General features: G+C 47.5%; 1 protein-coding gene across 1 annotated transcript; it reads right to left on the bottom strand.

Moving 5' to 3' along the window:
- Nucleotides 1-15,794: 15,794 nt before the first annotated feature.
- Nucleotides 15,795-18,681, bottom strand: REP15 (RAB15 effector protein). The gene has a single exon (XM_078674146.1). The coding sequence runs from the start codon at nucleotides 18,455-18,457 to the stop codon at nucleotides 17,729-17,731; it is 729 nt and encodes a 242-aa protein (XP_078530272.1). The 5' UTR covers nucleotides 18,458-18,681; the 3' UTR covers nucleotides 15,795-17,728.
- Nucleotides 18,682-18,941: the final 260 nt, after the last annotated feature.

The raw sequence follows: 18,941 nt of genomic DNA, 5'->3' as shown, positions 1-18,941 counted from the left end.
TTGGTTTACAAACAAAAACCTCTCTTATGGTCCCCAGTGCCATCAAGAACCCCTGCACTAGATTCCATGTGGGCTCATGTCATGTGTAACACCTTCAGTCAGTCCTGTTTTTCAAGTGCAGAACATTGCATCATGGGACATGCAGTTTTGTGTTTTTTCACCTTTAGTATATGCTAAAGAAAATCACAGTCGACAACTTCATGGCGGTTAAAAAGCCGTAAATGGTGAATGTGTCACACATACCAAATACTGCCTCTGTCCAGGGGACAGGTGGGCAGGCCCATGCCTCTCGGTTGAGGTGCGGGGTATTCCAGGAGGAGGGCGTCCTTTCAACAGTCCCTGGCCCCTCCTGGAGGCTGGCCAGGCCCAGGCCTCTTACACCAGAGGGATTGCATGAAAGGCGACCCCTGCCCCTGGGTGTCACTACCACCACTCCCTGTAACAGCCCACCAGGGGCCACAGGTCAAAGCGTTAATGTGTATAAGGGTGGTGGGTGTCCCCGGGGGGTGGGGGGATATAGTCTCCATCCCCTCCACTTGCTTCACGTTTCACGTGGTCAGGTAGAGTCCAGGAAGGACAACATTCCTTACCCCGCCATCTTCTCCCCCAAACCCAGTGTTAAGAGAACGTACCATCAGGGTCTTGCACCTATCCTGCAACTGGCCCAGCACGAGGCTGCAGCGGCCATGGTTTCATGGAACCCGTCCACCCCATGTCCTCACATGGGCCAGGCTGAGACTCGCGCAGCCATGCACCCCTCCCTGTGCGTACTGCCAAGGGAGGCACAATGCCTCCAGCTGGGTGAGGCACGTACAGACCCGCGGTAGAGAGGGGCCATGAGGACTCGGCTTACAAGAGAAACTCTTGCCCTGCGCACACTGAACAAGGTTTTCGTAGAGAGATACCAGTAGGTTGTACCAGTAGTAAATGGAAAGCCTAGGACGAAAAAAAAGCATCCATGGTGACCTGTGGTCAAATTGAACCTTAACCAAAGGTGAGATGCAAATGTTAATGTTAAGAATGGCTTGTAAAGCGCACGTACACCGGGTGGTTTCATGGCGCTATAGGAAGAGAAGGCAGAGATCGGTTACCCATGAGAACATTAGTTATAGGCTTGTGCAAAAAGCCAGGTTTTGAGGGATCTTCTGAATTTCATACGGTCCGAGCAAGCTCGGAGCTCCAAGGGAAAGGAGTTCCAAAGTCTAGGGGCGAGGGTAGCAAATCTACAGCCTCCTAGATGTTTCCGCCTAAATTATGGGGTGTGGAGGAGTGAGAGGTGAGCTGAGCGTAAGTTACGGGAGGGAGTATGTCTGAGTATCATGTTGTTGATGAATTTTGGACTTTTTACCTGCATAGATTTGAAGATCAGGCATCCTGTTTTAAATGCACAACGTTGAGAAATGGGGAGCCAGTGTAGTTTCCTTAAAAGGGGAGCCACTGGTTGCCATCTAGGTTGTCGTAATATCAGTCTGGCCGCATGATTCTGGACTATCTGCAGCCGCTTTAGCAGGTAGGGAGGCATGACCAGGTAGACGGAGTTGGCGTAGTCCAGGTGTGACATTATGGTAGCTATCACAATCTGCGTGAGTAGGCGGCGGATATTTCTGATTTTTCGTAATTGGAAGAAGCATTTGGAGGTTACCAGACCCACCTGTCTTTTAAGTGAGAGGTCGCTGTTTAAAGTGACTCCGAGTGTTTTTGCAGAGGAAGAGGGAGAAGGCGGGGATCCCATCTCCGGAGGCCAGTAATGTGGGCCCCAGAACTTGTGACTATCTCCTGTAAGTACTAGCACAGTCTTTCCAGGATTCAACTTAAGGTGGTTTTGGTCCATTCGTAGTTGAATGTGCCTCATGGTGGTCTGAAATTCGGGGATTGATCTATCAGTGTTACCAATCGTGAAGACTAGTTGAAGGTCGTCAGCGTAATTGAAGACAGTCAACTGCATGTCTCTGAGGGACTGGATCAGGGGGAGGATATAGAGATTGAACAAGTGGGGGGACAGGGAGGAGCCTTCGCGGGACACCACAGGTAATTCACCGTTTAGAAGCCGACAGATCACTTAATCGGACGGCTTGGGACCGGTCCACCAAGAAGGAGCTTAGCCAGCTAGCAGCTGTTCCTTGAATGCCAGCTTGTCTGACACAGACAACCAGAATAGTATGGTCGACTGTGTCAAATGCGGCAGAAAGATTAAAAGTACCAGTACCTGGAGGGGGGGGGGGGAACTACTATCTGCACAGTCACAGAGAGTGTCCAGTACAGCTAGTATTACTGTTTCTGCCGAGTGGGCAGGCCGGAAACCCGCCTGGTGAGGCTCGAGGTAATTGGAATCTTCCAGGAAGTTAGAGAGGCATCTTGCAACATGTGCCGCTAGTACCTTTGCTAAGAAGGGAAGCAGGGAAATGGGGCGATAGTTGGACATACAGGTGGGGTCGGCTCCAGGTTTTTAAGAGAGGGACCACGGTGGCCTCCTTACAAGCTGTGGGGACGTGGCCGGACAAAAGGGAATCATTCAGGAGGGTAAGGGCAGGGCCAGAGAGGGCGGAAAGGCAATTTTTTAGTATGTGAGGGGGACAGCAGTCTGTGGGGGCTCCTGACTTGACCATAGCTAGGAGCTCCTGAAAAGTCTCCGAGCTGATGGTAGTGAAACAGTTGATTGTGTAGTTGTTGCTATGGAGGACGGGGGGGGGGGTCATATTGGGGTGTTTAGGAATACTTGCTTAAATAGTCGAGATTTTATCGATAAAATAGTCATTGAGTGAATCGCACAGAGCTTGAGTGGGGGTAGCCTTAGGGAGGACCCTAGCGGGGTTAGAGAGCTCATTCAGGATAGTAAAGATTTCTTTGGAGCTTTTATACGAGTTAAGAATACGTGAGAAGTGGGTAGCTTTGGCCGAGAGAATGGCCTTCATGTATTCTTTCCGCGCTGTGATATACTGGCGCTTCATTTCTGGGGCATAGTTGCATCGCCACTGCCGCTCTAGTTGGCGTAAGGTCAATTTCTGATATTTAAGTTTGGAGGAGAACCACCTCTGGGCATCTGGGCGGGGGACAAGTTTAACTTTCTTGAGGGGTGCATGTATATTACTTGCTGCAAGTAGCCAGCTGGAGAGATTAGCTTCAGATATATTGATGTCAGAATCAGGTGGCGGAGCTGTTCTGGTCAGAGTGTCAAGGAATTCCTTTATGTCTATGGCGTTCCGTTTCCTGGCTAGTCCACCAGCGGCCGTGGGAGTTTTTCTGATGGCAGTATGAGCTAGCGTAAATTTTATTAAGTAATGGTCAGACCATATGCACGGGAGCATGGTGGGGTCAGTTATAGTCAGCCTATTGGTCTAGATTTGATCAAGGATGTGCCCTTTTTGATGAGTGGGAGAAGAGCCCTGTTGAGTGAAGTTCAGGCTGGTGAGGAGGTCGGTCAGTTCGATAGAGTGTGGACTTTCGTGAGGGTCATTGAACCAGTAGTTAAGATCGCCCACAAGAAGTACTTTAGCATGGTTGATGATGAGTTTGGCGATCTGTTCGCTCAAAGATATGGGAAATGATGACATATGGTGTGGGGGCTTGTAAACTAGTACACAGACAAAGGTGTCATAGGAGGATTCCAATTTAATTACAAGGTTCTCTGACTCAGGGAGGTTAAGACAAGTTAAGGCATTAAATTTGAGTTTGCCGTGTATGATGGCTGCGACCCCCCCTCCAGGTTTGACAGGAAGGCGGTTGGCCTGAATGATGTAATAGTCTTGGGGTTACGCTGCCAGTATGTCAGGGGAAGAGTCGGGTGTCAGCCAGGTTTCAGTCAGCAAAAGGATGTCTGGTTTGTCCGTGACCTGGAGGAGAAAAATGTCTAATTGTTGCTTGTTAAGGAAGCGGGTTTTGAAGTAGTAAATAACTAGGGTAGGGGAGCTGGGTTTGACAAGGCTTTGTAGGGGTTGCAGGGCAGGGTTTAGTTGTCGGATTTCTGGGAATGAGCTGTGTTCAGTGTAGATTTCCATCTTCGTGGTTAATCTACTTATTTCGCGGGGGAAGGTGAGATGGATCGAGTGCAGTATTTTGAGAGATTCAGAAGAGTAAGTGAAGGGACGCGTATAGTGGCTGGTCCCTGGGTGCAGACGGTCTTGCCTTTGGCATGCCCGCTGTGTGCGTCCGCTGCGCTCCCGCGCTGCTTGCTGCATACATCTCCTGGCTCCGCCCCGAGTTCTGGCTGTATTAAGCGTGATTGGCTGTGAGGAGGGGAGTGAGCAGGATCAGCTGGGGTATCGGAGCAGCCGCCCTATGCGCCGCGTACAATTTTAAAATAACAGGTATTTATTTATTTAAGAAGCTTGTAAAGCGCACGGCTACCCCCCGAAGGGGGTGTCCCGGCGCTATAGAGTACATGTCCACAGAAAAAGGAAAACTGTATTAAGCAGTAGTAAACAACCAAGTCTTGAGTTTGCGGCGGAACACTTGCTCTGACTCACAAAACCTCAGATCTAAAGGGAGGCTGTTCCAAAGCTTGGCAGCAGCTACTCCAAACGTTCTGCCCCCGCTCCTGGTACGGCGGAATCTGGGTACCACCAGGATACGTAGGCTGTTCGATCTCAATGATCTGGCCGATATAGATAGTTTGAGTCTTTTTCTCAAATAGACCGGGCCAGAGCCATTAATAGCACGGAAGGCAAGGATCAGAACTTTAAACTGGATGCGGCGGGAAATGGGGAGCCAGTGCAGTTCTTTCCGGTAGGCTGCTACCGATTGGTGGAGTGCAATGTTTCCGATTAGTCTAGCCGCTGCATTTTGAACCACTTGTAACCTTTCAATAAGGTACAAGGGGGCACCAGCATATAGACTGTTTGAATAGTCTAGGTGTGACGTAATCAAAGCATGGACAATGGTCTTACGGGAGTCCAAAGGAAGATACGGGAAAATCTTCCTAATCATGCGGAGTTTGCCAAAACAGGCAGAAGTAACCTTATTGATCTGGGCCTTGTGAGACATGGTATTATCAAATTGAAAGCCCAGGTTACGGGCCGACTGGACAGGGATCGGGGGGGGTTTCAAAACAGTAGGCCACCAGAGGGTAGCGGGGAGAGCAGCTTTTTGGTTAAAAAACAGAACCTCCGTTTTGTCAGTGTTTAAAACCAGATGGTTGGAAGCCATCCAGGAACAGATGTTGCCAAGGCAGTTGCGGAAGTTGGTAAAATGGGAATCAGAGTGGTCTCTAAAGGAGAACACAAGCTGCGTGTCATCAGCGTAAGAGACCACTCTGACCCCCCACGCTTCAGCCACCCTAGCAAGCGGGCCTAGGTAAACGTTGAATAAAAGAGGGCTCAGAGCCGAACCCTGGGGCACTCCACACAGAATTATTGTATTCAATTCACACAGTTGTTGAAAAAAATATTAAACTAACAGGTAAATTCGTATTCAATTCACTCAGTTTTAAAAAGAGGTTATCTAGTTTCCAATGGTGGCGATGAGCGTGCCTAGCAGTGTTCTAATGGTAGTGAGCAAAGCCTAAGGTATGTTTCCCCGTGCTGCGGATGCTTAAATCTCCTGGCCCCGCCCGAGAACTGCCCCCATTCAGCGTGATTGGCTGTGAGGAGGGGAGTGAGCGGGATCAGCTGGGGTATTGGAGCAGCCGCCCTATGTGCCGCATACAATTTAAAAATAACAGGTAAATTCATATTCAATTCACAGTTTTTAAAAAAAAGATTAAACTAACTGGTAAATTCGTGTTCAATTCACTCAGTTTTAAAAAGAGGTTAGCTAGTTTCCAATGGTGGCGATGAGCGTGCCTAGCAGCGTTCTAATGGTAGCGAGCAAAGCCTAAGGCAAAGGCTTATAAACCTTGGCCAAGGCACTCGGGTCAAGTGGAAGAGGCCCAGACAGAGGGGAAAGACATGCCCGTCATGTGTGTGACGCCTTCAGACAATTGGTCCTCACGTTTTAGCGAAGTCTAACTCTTTACATTTTGGAACTTGTAGTTTTATGTCTCCAATCAGAAGTATGGGCCTCCAAGTCCCATGAAAAGTGTTTTTGTCTGTGTGATGTGGTGGCGCCTCTTTACAGCTGTGGGAGACCTCCTAGGTCGGTGAAAAGACCACAAGACCAGACAAATGGAAGAAACAATCTCATGTAAATGTAGTCTCACTGTACATACTACGTAGGCGTACCTCCGGAAACAGGCAAAGGAGAATAAAAAGTTGGCAGACGTATGCTGAAGGAGCCATGTGGAAGGAGGTGGACCCCGAGACAGGACATGCAACTTTGAAAAGTGAGTACACAGTGACCTTAAAATCGGCATTCTACTCTGGAGACACTTACTTGCCATCCCTGCTGATGCAGTGGTTCTGCCGAAGCAAGGCACTCAGCATCCTCCGGGTCTGTCCTGGGAGGGCAAACTGCAGGCTGGTCCTGGGGGGCACGCTGCAGGTCAGTTCGGGGGGCTGCAGGCTCAGTCCTGGGAGGTGAATGGAGCGATGGGGGCAGAGGGGACTCCAGGCACTGTTCTGGGGTCAATCTCCGGCCCCTCCCACAAGAGGGCGCGCTGCCTCTGAGTCATGCTCCTATCCCAGCCCTTTTCCATCTCGGGGTTCACTCTCATTGAGAGGTACACCCCAGGCTGTGTCTCTCGGGGCATACAGTGCAGGCTGCCATCCCATGGTCTGTGCACACTGAGGAAGTTACAGGAACGCCTCGGTGACACAGTCAGACACGCTCCCAGCTGTGAATCATGGACAGGAAGGCTGGGGAGGGGCCCCCGGCTGCAAAAACCATCCGCACATCCACCACAGGCAGAACCCATCAGCACTGAGGGGAAGTGGGGGAGGGGAGGGGGAGTGGCTGGGGTTATGTCGGCACCTCCTCCCCACCCACTTCCCGTTCCTGCTCAGTTTGATGGGAATACCAAGCCTCCATTCCTATACATCCGTACATGCCACATGGAAGTGTCCCTGTGATTAAACACACCACAGTTTCAGTACCGAACTGGCAATGCGTCACTCTGTGCACCACCGGCACAGCCCAACTTTGCCACAGACCATTTCACACTGTTCAAGGATAGTAAAATATTGTTATGAATGGACAGGCACAGCCCAACTTTACCATATACCCCCACAAGCTGGTGCTGGAAACATATATGCAGTTTCACACACACACCGCAACCTTCATGTAAACATATATAAAACGTTTTTCTGTTGCCCGCTCCATAGACGCGTCCACGGCACCTGATCTCAGAGGGTGCCAGCAAGTGGGCACTGTGCCAAGGACGGGCACTGGAGTTTACGCAACAGCGGTTCTTTCATTTAGTTGCTTCCCCGTGAAATGGATCCAAGAAGCCGCGAGTGGTGCACGCACGCGCGCCACAGCCACACATATGGTTTCAATTATCATGCCCATGTCTGGGCACAATAATTAAAAGCACATGACGGCCGGTGCTCGTAGCAGACACCAATAGGTCGTGAGCGGAGCAATGCGCCCACCTTTGGAATATTGCATGCTCTCTTTATCAAAAACACGCACGCAAAGCCCAATAGCGTGCCACATATGAAAAAGCACATGCACGAGCGTGAGCGATTTCTAGGTCAGTGCTGAAACCCCGTTTTTCACCTACTAAATGTCTTGCGCTGCATTAGCACTGCTGCGCACTGAAACGCTAGGCGCGAGACCTAAAAATGTCCTAGCTATTGTAAAGGAAAGATTCAATTCTATTAAGGAGGACACAGAGGTGAGGATTAGCCCACCCATGATATCTAAGATTTTGATGACCCGCCTCTGGAATTTCACAAATTCACTATAATGATGCTTTGATATGATATGTGCCATGTGTATTTCATGATTCAGTCATTACTGTTTTTTTCAATATGCTGAAAATGTGATGTTTTCTCTGCTATTTTCAATCAGAGTTGGACTAGAATAATAGTCTAATCAAAGTATGTTTCCTTTAGGAGCAGAATCCAAAAAAACAGGAATATTGTTTGGTAGAATGTGCTATATTTGCAGGAAGAAAGAGGGGGATAGAGAGTCTGTGGCCACTGTTATGTGGAGCTGAAGCATTCTGATTGGACCGTCTGTTTGTTTAGTTTTTTTCCCAAGATCTTATGGGAAATCTAGTTTTATGTTCTAAAGAAATCTAAGAAGCAAAAGGCTGCTAGTGATTAAAGTGAAGAAAGACAAGCCTAACCCTCGCTTCTGTGTCCTTAGTGGAATTGAAACTTTCCTTTACAATAGCTAGGAACTTTTTCATTATGCAAGACAATGGCTTTGGCTGGAGCAGAATTTGTTCAAATTTCCAACACTTTGAAAACTAGACATACCCCAAGACAGGGCAGGGCCCTAGAATTCATATTTGCCTCTGCATGCCAAGGATAACTTCTGGACAGAAACCCCACATCAGCGTTTCAGGGATTTCTCACTGACTGGAATCTGGACCCTCACAGTAATGTGGGAGAGGGGATTTCTGAGCTCCAGGGTTGGTGACTCCCAGTCCTTGCCAGGTTTGCAATAGAACCTAAAACTGGGCCTGCAAGGAGAGCTGTAGACTACAAACAAGAAGGAGAAAGCACATGTGCCTCTAACTACCTACGATGCAGGGTAAGCTAGCCCTGCTAGCCCACAAACCACGCCTCCTATCTTCCCTAACACAGTCTATCCTAACCCTCCTAGCACCTCTACCATGCCCCCCCTTTTAGGGACACCGATACTCTGTACTCCAAAGCCAACATAATAATTCAGAGCATCCATTACTCCATCCTGGATCTAACGAACCTCTTTCACCTCGCCAAACTTTCCTTTGCCAGCCTCAAGCCCCTGCTGAATCCCTCTTCCCCTCCTATCTCCCCAAATACCCACTACCGCTTTCCTTGAGGCACCTTCGCCCGCGAAAGCAACCTAGCCACCTATCGGAGGAGGAAACCCTAGCTCTAGTCCTCTCCTACAACCCTTCCCTCACCACACCAAACCCGCTAGACCTCACTGAAAAGGAAAGCCATACCATTCTCCAGGACCACAAAGCAGCCCCAGTTACCCCTTGTCTATCAGACGTGTGTGCAGAACATCCCATCCGCACGGTCGCTATCAACCCCTGCAGACCAGCTCCCCTCAGTAACAGAAGTGTGATCGGAAGTAATTTAGTGCCTGTACACCTGTTAGCCCCGACTCCCGACACCCCACCAACACCTCCCTGACAGCTCTCTTAATTAACTGCCGATCTGCAGTAAAGCATGCCGCCGATGTCGCTGCTCTCATCCAGAACAACAACCTCGACTTAGCAATTCTAATAGAATCAACGCTTAATGAGTCCTCATCCCCTTACCTGGACCTCCTAGTCCCCCCCCAACTATAACATTTCTAGGCTAGACAGACAACATAGCAAGAAAGGAGGCGGCATCGCCTGCATCTACTGCTCTAACCTTCTTGTCACGGAGCTTATGGCGGATACCACCGACTCCTGCGAATACCTCCCCCTCTCAATTTGCATGAATGCCTCCCTACTGTGCAACCTGCACATCTTTTACCACCCCCTAGGCATGAACGATTCCTTCACTGACTACCTCATGGGAATTCTCACAGCAAAGAGCTCCTCCAACGCCAAAGACATTTTCCTTGGCGATTTCAACCTGCACTGGAACGATCCTAAAGATCCTCATGTCAACGCCATTAAAGACCTCCTGACCGATCAAGCCCAGACCCAAGCTTGCTCACTCCCAACACACTCAAAAGGGGCCACTCTAGACTCGATCATCTCCAAGGAAACAACCATTAAGCTTATCTCTATAGACCCCTGTGATTTGTCTGACCACCACACCATTACCTTCCTTCTACCTGGCACCCACAAGGCAAGGGCACCCCAACCGGTGCTTCCTAAACGCTGAGTAGAGACACCAAGAACCTGGACCACAAGGAACTTGAGGTTTGTTGCAAATCTGACCTCCCTCCCCCCCTGCATATCACATCGGTCAGTGACCTCAACGATCACTACTCTGCAACTATGTTGACCATTCTGGATGACCTAGCCCCGCTAAAACTAAAAAGAACTCCAGTCAAAGATAGAAACCCATGGATCACCGGGTCCCTCAACAATGAGAGCCGATCCCTCCGACAATCCGAAAGAATCTGGAGACCGCACCCCTCTGCCGCTCATCTAAAACTTCTCCGCCAAGCCAGAAATACTTACAACAGGAATGTCCTCAACTCAAAAAAAGAATTCTTCAGATTGGAACTAGGGAACGCCCAGAACAGAACCCGCAAACTCTTTGAACTTATCAAACACCAGTCCAACAAACTGGCCAAAACATTGAAAGAAAACCCCAAGTCTCTAATTTCATCCGATGAATTCTCCTCGTTTTTTGCGAACAAAATCAAAACCTTGGGCAACGAACTGAGTTCCGCCTCACACTCTCTACCGCCTCCTGACCTGCCTCCTCCACCCACGCCGCCTCAGCAGACCTCACCTAAGAATCAAGCACACTGGACCAACTTCACTCTCTACGATGAAGACTAAATCCTTTCCACCTTAAACCTGAACAACCATTTCAACGACTAGCTCCCCTCTAACTGTCTCGCTGTCGCCGCCTAATCCATTATTCCAAGCAGGACTGCGATAATTAATGCCTCTCTTCGGCAGGGATCAATCCCTGACTCCCTCAATGCAGGCCAAGTCCTCCCCATTTTGAAAAAGCTGTCACTGGATCCAGCCTCCCCAGACAACTTCCACCTACTCGATGACTGCCAATCCGGATTCCGTCCTGGACACAGCACTGAAACCACCATGCTCCACATCGCTGATGATGCCCTCCAAGCCCTTGACCAAGGCAAAACCTGTCTCCTAATCCTCCTAGATCTATCCTCGGCCTTCGACATGGTCAACCATGGGAAGCTACTCGAACGCCTCCTCAAATTTAGGATGGGTTTAGATGGCCCTGTCCTCGAATGGTTTAAATCCTTCCTCCAAAACCGATCTCAGAGATTCCTAATTAACGGTAACCTGTCTGCTCCCTCTTTGGTCACGGTTGGAGTCCCTCAAGGATCAACGCTGTCCCCCACCCTCTTCAACCTTTATTTAGAACCCCTTGCCGAAGTCCTTCGCACTGCAAATATCTCCTATCACATGTATGCCGACGACACTCAGATCTACATCAAAATCTCATCTCTCAAAGAGATTCTCTCCCTAAATGAGGCACTGAAGCTGACCGTCCAATGGCTCTCTTCCAACCAACTCAAACTAAACGCAAGGAAAACAGAATTTCTTCTAATTTCCCCTCCTAAAACCGACCCTGAGATCCAGACATGGATTAAAGCCATCACAGCCTTAAATTGTCCACCGACCATCGTGGACTCGGCCAAATTGCTGGGAATAACCTTGGATTGCAACCTGAACATGCAAGACCACATCAACTCAATGGCCAAATCTGCCAGATTCCACCTGAGCTACCTATGGAAACTGAAACCCTTCCTTGACGCTCCCGACCTAAAACTGGCAGTCCAAGCACTAGACATCTCTAGACTGGAATATGGCTGTTCCACCCTCTATGGTTTACCCAAGATCTCCCTAGCACCTTTAAAAGCCTGCCTCAATGCAGCCGCCAGACTACTTACCGGCAATAGGAAATTTGATCACATTTCTCAACAGCTGAAAGCACTGAACTGGCTTCCTCTCAAGGCCAGAATACAACTTAAGCTAGCATGCATCACACACAAGGCCCTACACTCAAACTCCCCTGCATATCTTGCACAGAAACTTGTGGAATCCGGAGGAATCAGAAACTCACGGTCTGCCAGTGACCTCCTACTCAAGCCTGCACGCTTTCGGAAGAAAAAAACTATAATCGGGAATTTGCTGGGGCTGCGCCAAGAATATGGAACTCCTTTCCACCCGCCATCAGAAGAATCCCCTCTCTTGCACGTTTCAAAAAGGAGGCCAACTCCTTCCTTATGGGTAAATTCCTCGGCTAAACCCCGTTCCCCCAACCACCACAGAAACTATTGCCTTCCTCCGTCGACCTTCGGCCAACCAAGAACCCTGGGGCCGGTCCTCAGCAACTGTAATACTAACTGTACTGTATACTTCCATCCCTCTTGTACTCAGTACCCCCCCCATCCTCCCTAATTTATGGTATACTCTTGTGATCCCATGCCTCTTGTACAACTCTATGACTCTGAAAAGCGCTCTGATACCCTAACGCGTCAAGTTCGCGCTCTATAAAACACATAAATAAATAAATAAACCTGTTGAATAAGGTTGCTGTTCCAGGTTGCTGGGTTGCATCTCTCAGAAGGGCTCCTGCCTTGTAGATTCTTCAGACAAGCAACCTGATAATTAAGAGCTGTGCATGGGACTTGGAGGGTCTTGAATTTTACTAGAAGTGCTGCCTGACTCTGCTTGAAGACAGCTACTGTGGAAGTGTGTACTAGGAGTGTAGCCTTGCAGGAGGAAACGTTGTCCAGAAGAGGAGATTACAGCCAAGCGGACTCCTGTTGAGGAAGCTGTGCGGAAGGACCAAGAAATTATCTTTACGCTATCTCTGTGAGGCCCATGGTGTGACCCTTGTTGCCCACCAACAGGGCCTTGTTCTATGCTTGGTCTTCCTCCCTGGCCTGGGAAAAGTTTAAAAGTTTATATTAACGTTAATTATTAATTTATATTATGAATATATAAACATGTTACAGCATTAAAATTTTCATTTTAAAAGTAATTATTATGAACATATTAAATTGAAAATAATATTTTTCTGAACTTTAAATTAAAAAAAATCCAACCTAAAGTAACAATACATATTATATGTTTAATTATTAAAAGTGAGGTGTAAAATAAAATGTAAAATAATTCTTTCAATTAATATTAATTTACATTTGTTTTTAAATCTAAAAATATTTTTATTCAAATAAAATAAGAAGTATATATTATTTGTAGACACTTTTTAAACCTTAGATACATTTTATAATTTTTTTAAACAGTTTCATTTTTTTTAACATTGGTTCCTACACGGTTTTATTATAAGTCCAACCTTCGTTATTTTTTATTGGAGGGTGTTAAAGTACCAGTGGTTGTCAATGTTTGGTCCTGAACTTACTCCAGCTATGAACTGGAATATTGTTACGAATGTTTTGGGTCCTTTTGGGCTGTAATTATAGAAGGGCAGTTTGTGAATAGCAATGGGCTTACTTTTTTCTAAGTGGCTGCATGTCTCTCCCTAAACCTCTCCCTCACCCCCCCTTACCTCGACATTCTTGGTCTTGTGTTTTGTAACACAAAACACAAAAAAATGTTAAACCTAACTTACTGGTTTGTACATGCTGAGACCAAAAACACAGGGCTGAGCTAAAACATTAAGATATGTTTTCCTCATACATAAATATTCCATCTTAAAAAAAACAAGGAAATGGGATTAAAGTGGCCTTTTATACATTTCAGAGTTACACAAGCAAAGCAATTGTGTAGTAGCATTTGCATAACATGACAAGACAAGTGTAAAAAGTAAACTCTGCAGGGATTAACCACTAGAAAAATAATATTTTGCACCAGTCGTTTATTTTAAAGTTTGGAGCTAAATTCTACTGATGCCTGTACAAACTGTGATTTTGCACAGACACAGTAGGTGCTGGAAGTAGGAGTGTGGGGGGGTTGACACACACGCATTAAAGGTGCATTTTTTTTATCTTGTCACATTTGTTGTTCTTCAGAGAGAGGTCAAAGGTCAGGCTATGTCTTCTGACATATTGCTTCTTATTCTTTTAACATGGAGATTAGTGTTTACTTTCTCGGACTGAAAAGTGGGACGATTTTGTAAATTGAACTCTATGACAATCTTGCTGAGGTACAGGAAGTTAGAAAGGGCAGGCTGTAACATTTTTAAAAACATTTTGACCACAGTAAAATTTAAATTCCTGTGAGTGGACTGTACGAATATTCCAGGATATATTAGTAGTGAGGAAAGAACAAATGTAAATGTAAATGTAATTTGCACTTGTATAGCGCCTATCACCCAGGGGTCTCTAAGCGCTGTACGAATACCGCTGTGGAACCCTTCTTGGCCTGTTCCTGTGAGATGTTCACTCCTGGGCACCCCCAAGGTGAAGCCAGGCATTCTAGCGCTGTTAGGGCCGGTGTGGAGATTAAGCAAGCTATTTCCCAGAGTTGCAGAGTGGAACCCATGATTAGAGTAGGCACCGAGGCGAGAATTATCGGGTCCGAGGACATTGAGCCCAAGACCCTGCCGCGACGGGGATTGAACCCTGGTCCCGTGCCAGACCTCTGCCTCAGGGTCTGCCGCTCTAATCGGTGAGCCACACTTCTCCACAAATGAAGCCAATTCTTTTTAATTCTCAAGTGTGATGGAAGCAAAAAATGTAATAGCGACAAACCAAATCCAGGCACTTTACCTGGTGACGTGCAAATGATAAATATTACCCGATACTCAATTTTCGCACATTATCGATTGTGTCCTTTATAGGTTTTATGAGTAAAACCATAGCCTGTGGAAATGTATTGCCACAAACGTAGTGTCCATGTCTGTAAATTACAGTGCGCTACCTCACTATGCTAAGTAATATATTTGCAACTGTGTGCTCTATAATGCATCACTGGCTACATGTGAGTGGCTTACCACTCCCTGAAGGGGAGCAGCTCCTTTGCACTTTCTGTGACGTTTGGATTTTTTACATTCCCTATGAATTCATTGATATAACATTGATGGCAGCACCCCCACACTGAAAATTGTTCCAGTACCAGTGACAGACACCAGTGCAATGTACCTAATCCGTCCTCTAGATTAGAAGAAGAGGAACATTAGTGGCAATGTATTAATTAGCGTGACAAGCAGGCAATGTCCAACAGCAGGGGGCGCTAACGGTCACAGAATCTTGGGCCAGATGTACGACCATTGATGTTTGCGACTCGCAAATTGCATTAAATTGCAAGTCGCAAACATCAATGTACAACAGTGTCTGAGACACTGTTTGCGATACCCAATGGGGTCGCAAATTGCATGCCTCATGCATATTAATGAGGCTGTCGCAATTTGCCACCCCATTGGGAATGGCTGGCACTCCCGGGGATGGTGGCCTGCTGGGGTCAGCAGACCATCATGTCTGGGACTGCTTTTTAAATAACAGTTTTTTTTAATGCGGCCAATTTTCGTTAAAGTAAAATGGGATGCATTTGAAAAATAAAAATGTAAGTTTTAATTTTTTAAGGGAAGGCAGTGGTTGCTGGAACCACTGCCTGCCCTTAAAAAGTGTTTGTGCATGCATTCCCTGGGGACCCCTTCCAGTTTGCGAGTGCTCTACCAACCTTTTGAGAAGGGTGGTAAACTGCGAGTGTTTTGCAACCACAATTGCAGTCGCAAAACATTCTTACGTAGCTTTTGGCGTCGCTATTAGGAAGGGAACGCCCCTTCCTAATAGCGAGTCACCAAACCCTATTTTGTGAATCGTAAATTGTTTGCGATTCGCAAAATAGAGTTGGTACCAGGGCCACATGTTTTTTGTGGTCACAAAATGGCCTAAAGCGCCTCTGTGACTGCAAAAACACGGTCGTACATCTGGCTCCTCGTCTGTAAAACAAAAGGTAAAACTAAACAAAAACAAAAGAAGAAAGGCAAGAATAATAAGATACCGACCTAAAAGAGACAAAGAGGTAATTAAATAAAAACGTTGTGCAAAACTGGAAACAAAATACAGTTGACGCTTTGTAGAAGGCATTTGTTGTTTGTAAACAATACAGATATTTTCTGCATGAGGTCATGTGAAACAAGAGTAAGCATACGATCAATAAGTCGTTTAAATTCATTTTTTAAAGAAGAAAACACTATTAATTATATTTACATCTGTTCTTAGCGTTTATTAGATTTTCAGTACAAATTGCGCCCCAGCTCCTCAGATTGGGGGTTCAAGTACCAATACATTCTTACTGCAAATGGACAGTGGTAAACAGGCACACATACCTTTCTGTACTCATGACTGCCCGATTTAATAGCTGCTAGTTGTAAATCAGGAGTTAAAAGGCCACGAGCATGCAGGGCAAATGCAGCTTGTGTTGTTCCCTCAAACCACCGCAATGTTATCGGTCAGACAGTGGCAAAGGATGTCGGAAGTCACCTGAAACAGTACTACAGAGAAAAGCCTGGTGAACACCGTTTGAAACCACTCAAGGTCACCGGAAGGAAGGCGCCAAGGACACCTTGCTGGCAGACTGGTAGTGGTAGGAAGGTGATCTACTTACCGAAAAGCGCTTTGACGCCTAGTCAGGGGTAGTAAGCGCTACATAAATGCAATTAAAATTACAATTTTAATCAGGGCCAATGTGACAGATGTGAAGTGGAGGCACCCTTGGAGATCTTGCATTCAAGTCATTTGCAATCACGAAAGAAAATATGTTAGAGTAATCTGAAAAATGCAACCTTCAAAACGTCTCTAACTGAAATAATCCTTCATTGGCACTGCAACCAACCTGTGGAGCTCGCTTCTTCCTCGGCTAAGAGCCCAACTGAACCTGGGAACTGCTGAAAACCTGTTTTCTCTCTCCACCCAGTCTCGAAAGCATATGTTTGTCTGCACCCCTCTGCCCTACTCCTACTGATCCCACAGTTATTTTCTTTGTACTGAAACCTCTCCGCCCATCTTTCACGTGTACATCTCGATTTCTTATGTAAAGCACTCAAACACCTCTTCTTCCAGTAGTGCAATAGAAATATTGTACAAATGTTTATATCCATTCATCGAACAGAATATATACACTAACATTTTGAAGAATTTGAAGCCCGAGGTCACCTTTTTCTCTAGACTTCACCATTGCCACCCGATGTTTGGTTCAAGCCACTTAAAGCTTTCATCATTTAAAGGTACAACCAGCCACGAAAGTCAACCCATGCACAATTTCTGGATACTCGGAAAGCTCATGTGCGTGAGGGGCCTTCTGGATGTGTCCACACCTAGACACAATATGGCTGATGGACATAAGAAGTGAACCTACAACGATTTCTACCCCCACGGATCATAAACTAATCGCACTTGTCAGTTTTATTTCTGTATTGAGGCGGCTGGAGAAATAGGGAAAATCTGGATGCATATTCTATCATCGATCTAATCGGTTTCATGATTTTATCATCTCATAAACTGCAAAAATAAATAAATAATCCTGCTCATCGATGACCCGTTACTGACCTGGATGAGAAATAGAAGAGTTTAACATATGTAGCTTGGCTTCTGCATTACACAATACACGTGATTTCACGTCAGCTACCTCAGACCATGACAAGGGAGACGACCATCAGGACCACATTCTGAGGGCTTTTCACACTGAACGGTCGCTATGGCACATCGAGCTGGATTCTCAAATGAAAGCTTGAGAACAAAGAATGACATCACATAGCATACTTACATGGGCAAAATGAAAAGAAACAATAATAATAATGCAGATAATTATGATGATGATAGCAAAGCGTCATTCAGCACAAGATGGCGTCACAGTCCAACCAAGTCTCTGCATTATAATGTTTGGAGGAAAACAGAAATCTCTGCATCTCAAAGAACCTTCTTACTACGCTCGCTTCAGTCATCGGGAAGGAGATACTTGTGCAAGTCACAACTGTGGGAACAAGACACTCTCCTTCGATCCATCCTCTCCCACGCAGCACAAAGGTGCGATTCTGGACCCATTCCTTGCCTGCACCTAGGTCCTGTCACCCGCCAGCAGCGAGCGAGAGTGCTTAGATACAGGCTCAACAAAAGAATCACCCATTACGTGAAATCACAGAAAGTTGATGTACACCTTGCCCTCGTTCCTGAGCCCGTTGCTCTTGGACATGCACTTCTCGAGCATCTCTCTGGTGGGGAGGAAGGTGTCGGTGCTGAGGATGAACTGCTGCAGCGCGTGCTCCCCGGGGAGCCTGCTCCTCCGGTTCTCCTTCTTCACACTGTCCAGCAGGATCCCCCGGATATCCTTCGGCTTCCCTGGCAAGCCAAAGACGATGAAGAACCCCAGGCAGTCCTTTCCCACCAGGGCGCAGAATTCCTCCAGCTTCTCGAACCTGCCCTTGCTTCTGTAGAGCTCATCCGCCAGGAGCATCTCTTTGTTGCTGCTCAGAAGGTCGCTGGGGCTGCTGGGGCCGCTGACGTATGACCCGGTGACCTCACTCATCTGGAAGACCTGGACTGCGATCTGGAGCCGGACCAGCTTGTCAGGCCCGAAGAGCGTCCAGAGCCAGTCGACCCCCAGCAGCAGGGACTGCTGCTTGGTCATCTTGCAGGTGCTGATGCGCTCCTCCACCCCCTTCTCCACGCAGAAACTGATGAAGTTGACCAGGAAGATGTCGGTCAGGGTGTCCAGCCCGGGCCGCAGCTTGCTTTGGGGGTCCTCGAAGGCCAGGTACTTCTTCAGCTTCTGGGAGGCGTGGACGACTCCCTGACTGAACACGTCACAGATGACATCGGCCTTGTCCTCCACTACGATGATCTCCTGAGAGGAGTTCTGGCCCATTCTCGTTGCGGGTGCGCAGTCCTCGGCACGCGCGCGCCACCACGAGATGCCGCTCTGCCGTCCGCCTGAGTGTCATTGGATTAACCGCCGTCGAATGTCCACGGATGCGCAGCGAGATGGCGCGCGCTGCTCCCCTCTTAGGTGGCACCAAAGGCCTTCACTGAGCGCCCGTATGCAAAGCACACATCCTGGTTCCGCGAGTGCTGTGGGTGCGCCGGCCCCTCCTCAGCAGGAACCGACGCAACCGGTGAGGCCACTTTCACACCCAGCCTTCAAAGCCGAGCTCGGCCAGGCCCGCGTTTCATCTGCTCGCCGGTTCGTCGGGCGCAGTTGTTCGCACAATGTCCTTGGCACACCTTGCTCTTTGTGTTTGACAATACTCAGTCCCACTAGGCAATCACACCTGTACTCCACCCAGGGCAATGAATTAACCACGCCAAAAGACCAGTATGCAATACACGCTGGGTGCACGCACAGTAAGGAA

The sequence above is a fragment of the Lissotriton helveticus genome, chromosome 1_1 (genome assembly GCF_964261635.1).
Source record: "Lissotriton helveticus chromosome 1_1, aLisHel1.1, whole genome shotgun sequence".
Classification (NCBI taxonomy): Eukaryota; Metazoa; Chordata; class Amphibia; order Caudata; family Salamandridae; genus Lissotriton; species Lissotriton helveticus.
This window is presented reverse-complemented; position numbering and strand designations above follow the sequence as displayed.

Coding starts and splice junctions, on each gene's coding strand:
- REP15 (XM_078674146.1), bottom strand. CDS start 18,457: ATGGGCCAGAACTCCTCTCAGGAGATCATCGTAGTGGAGGACAAGGCC.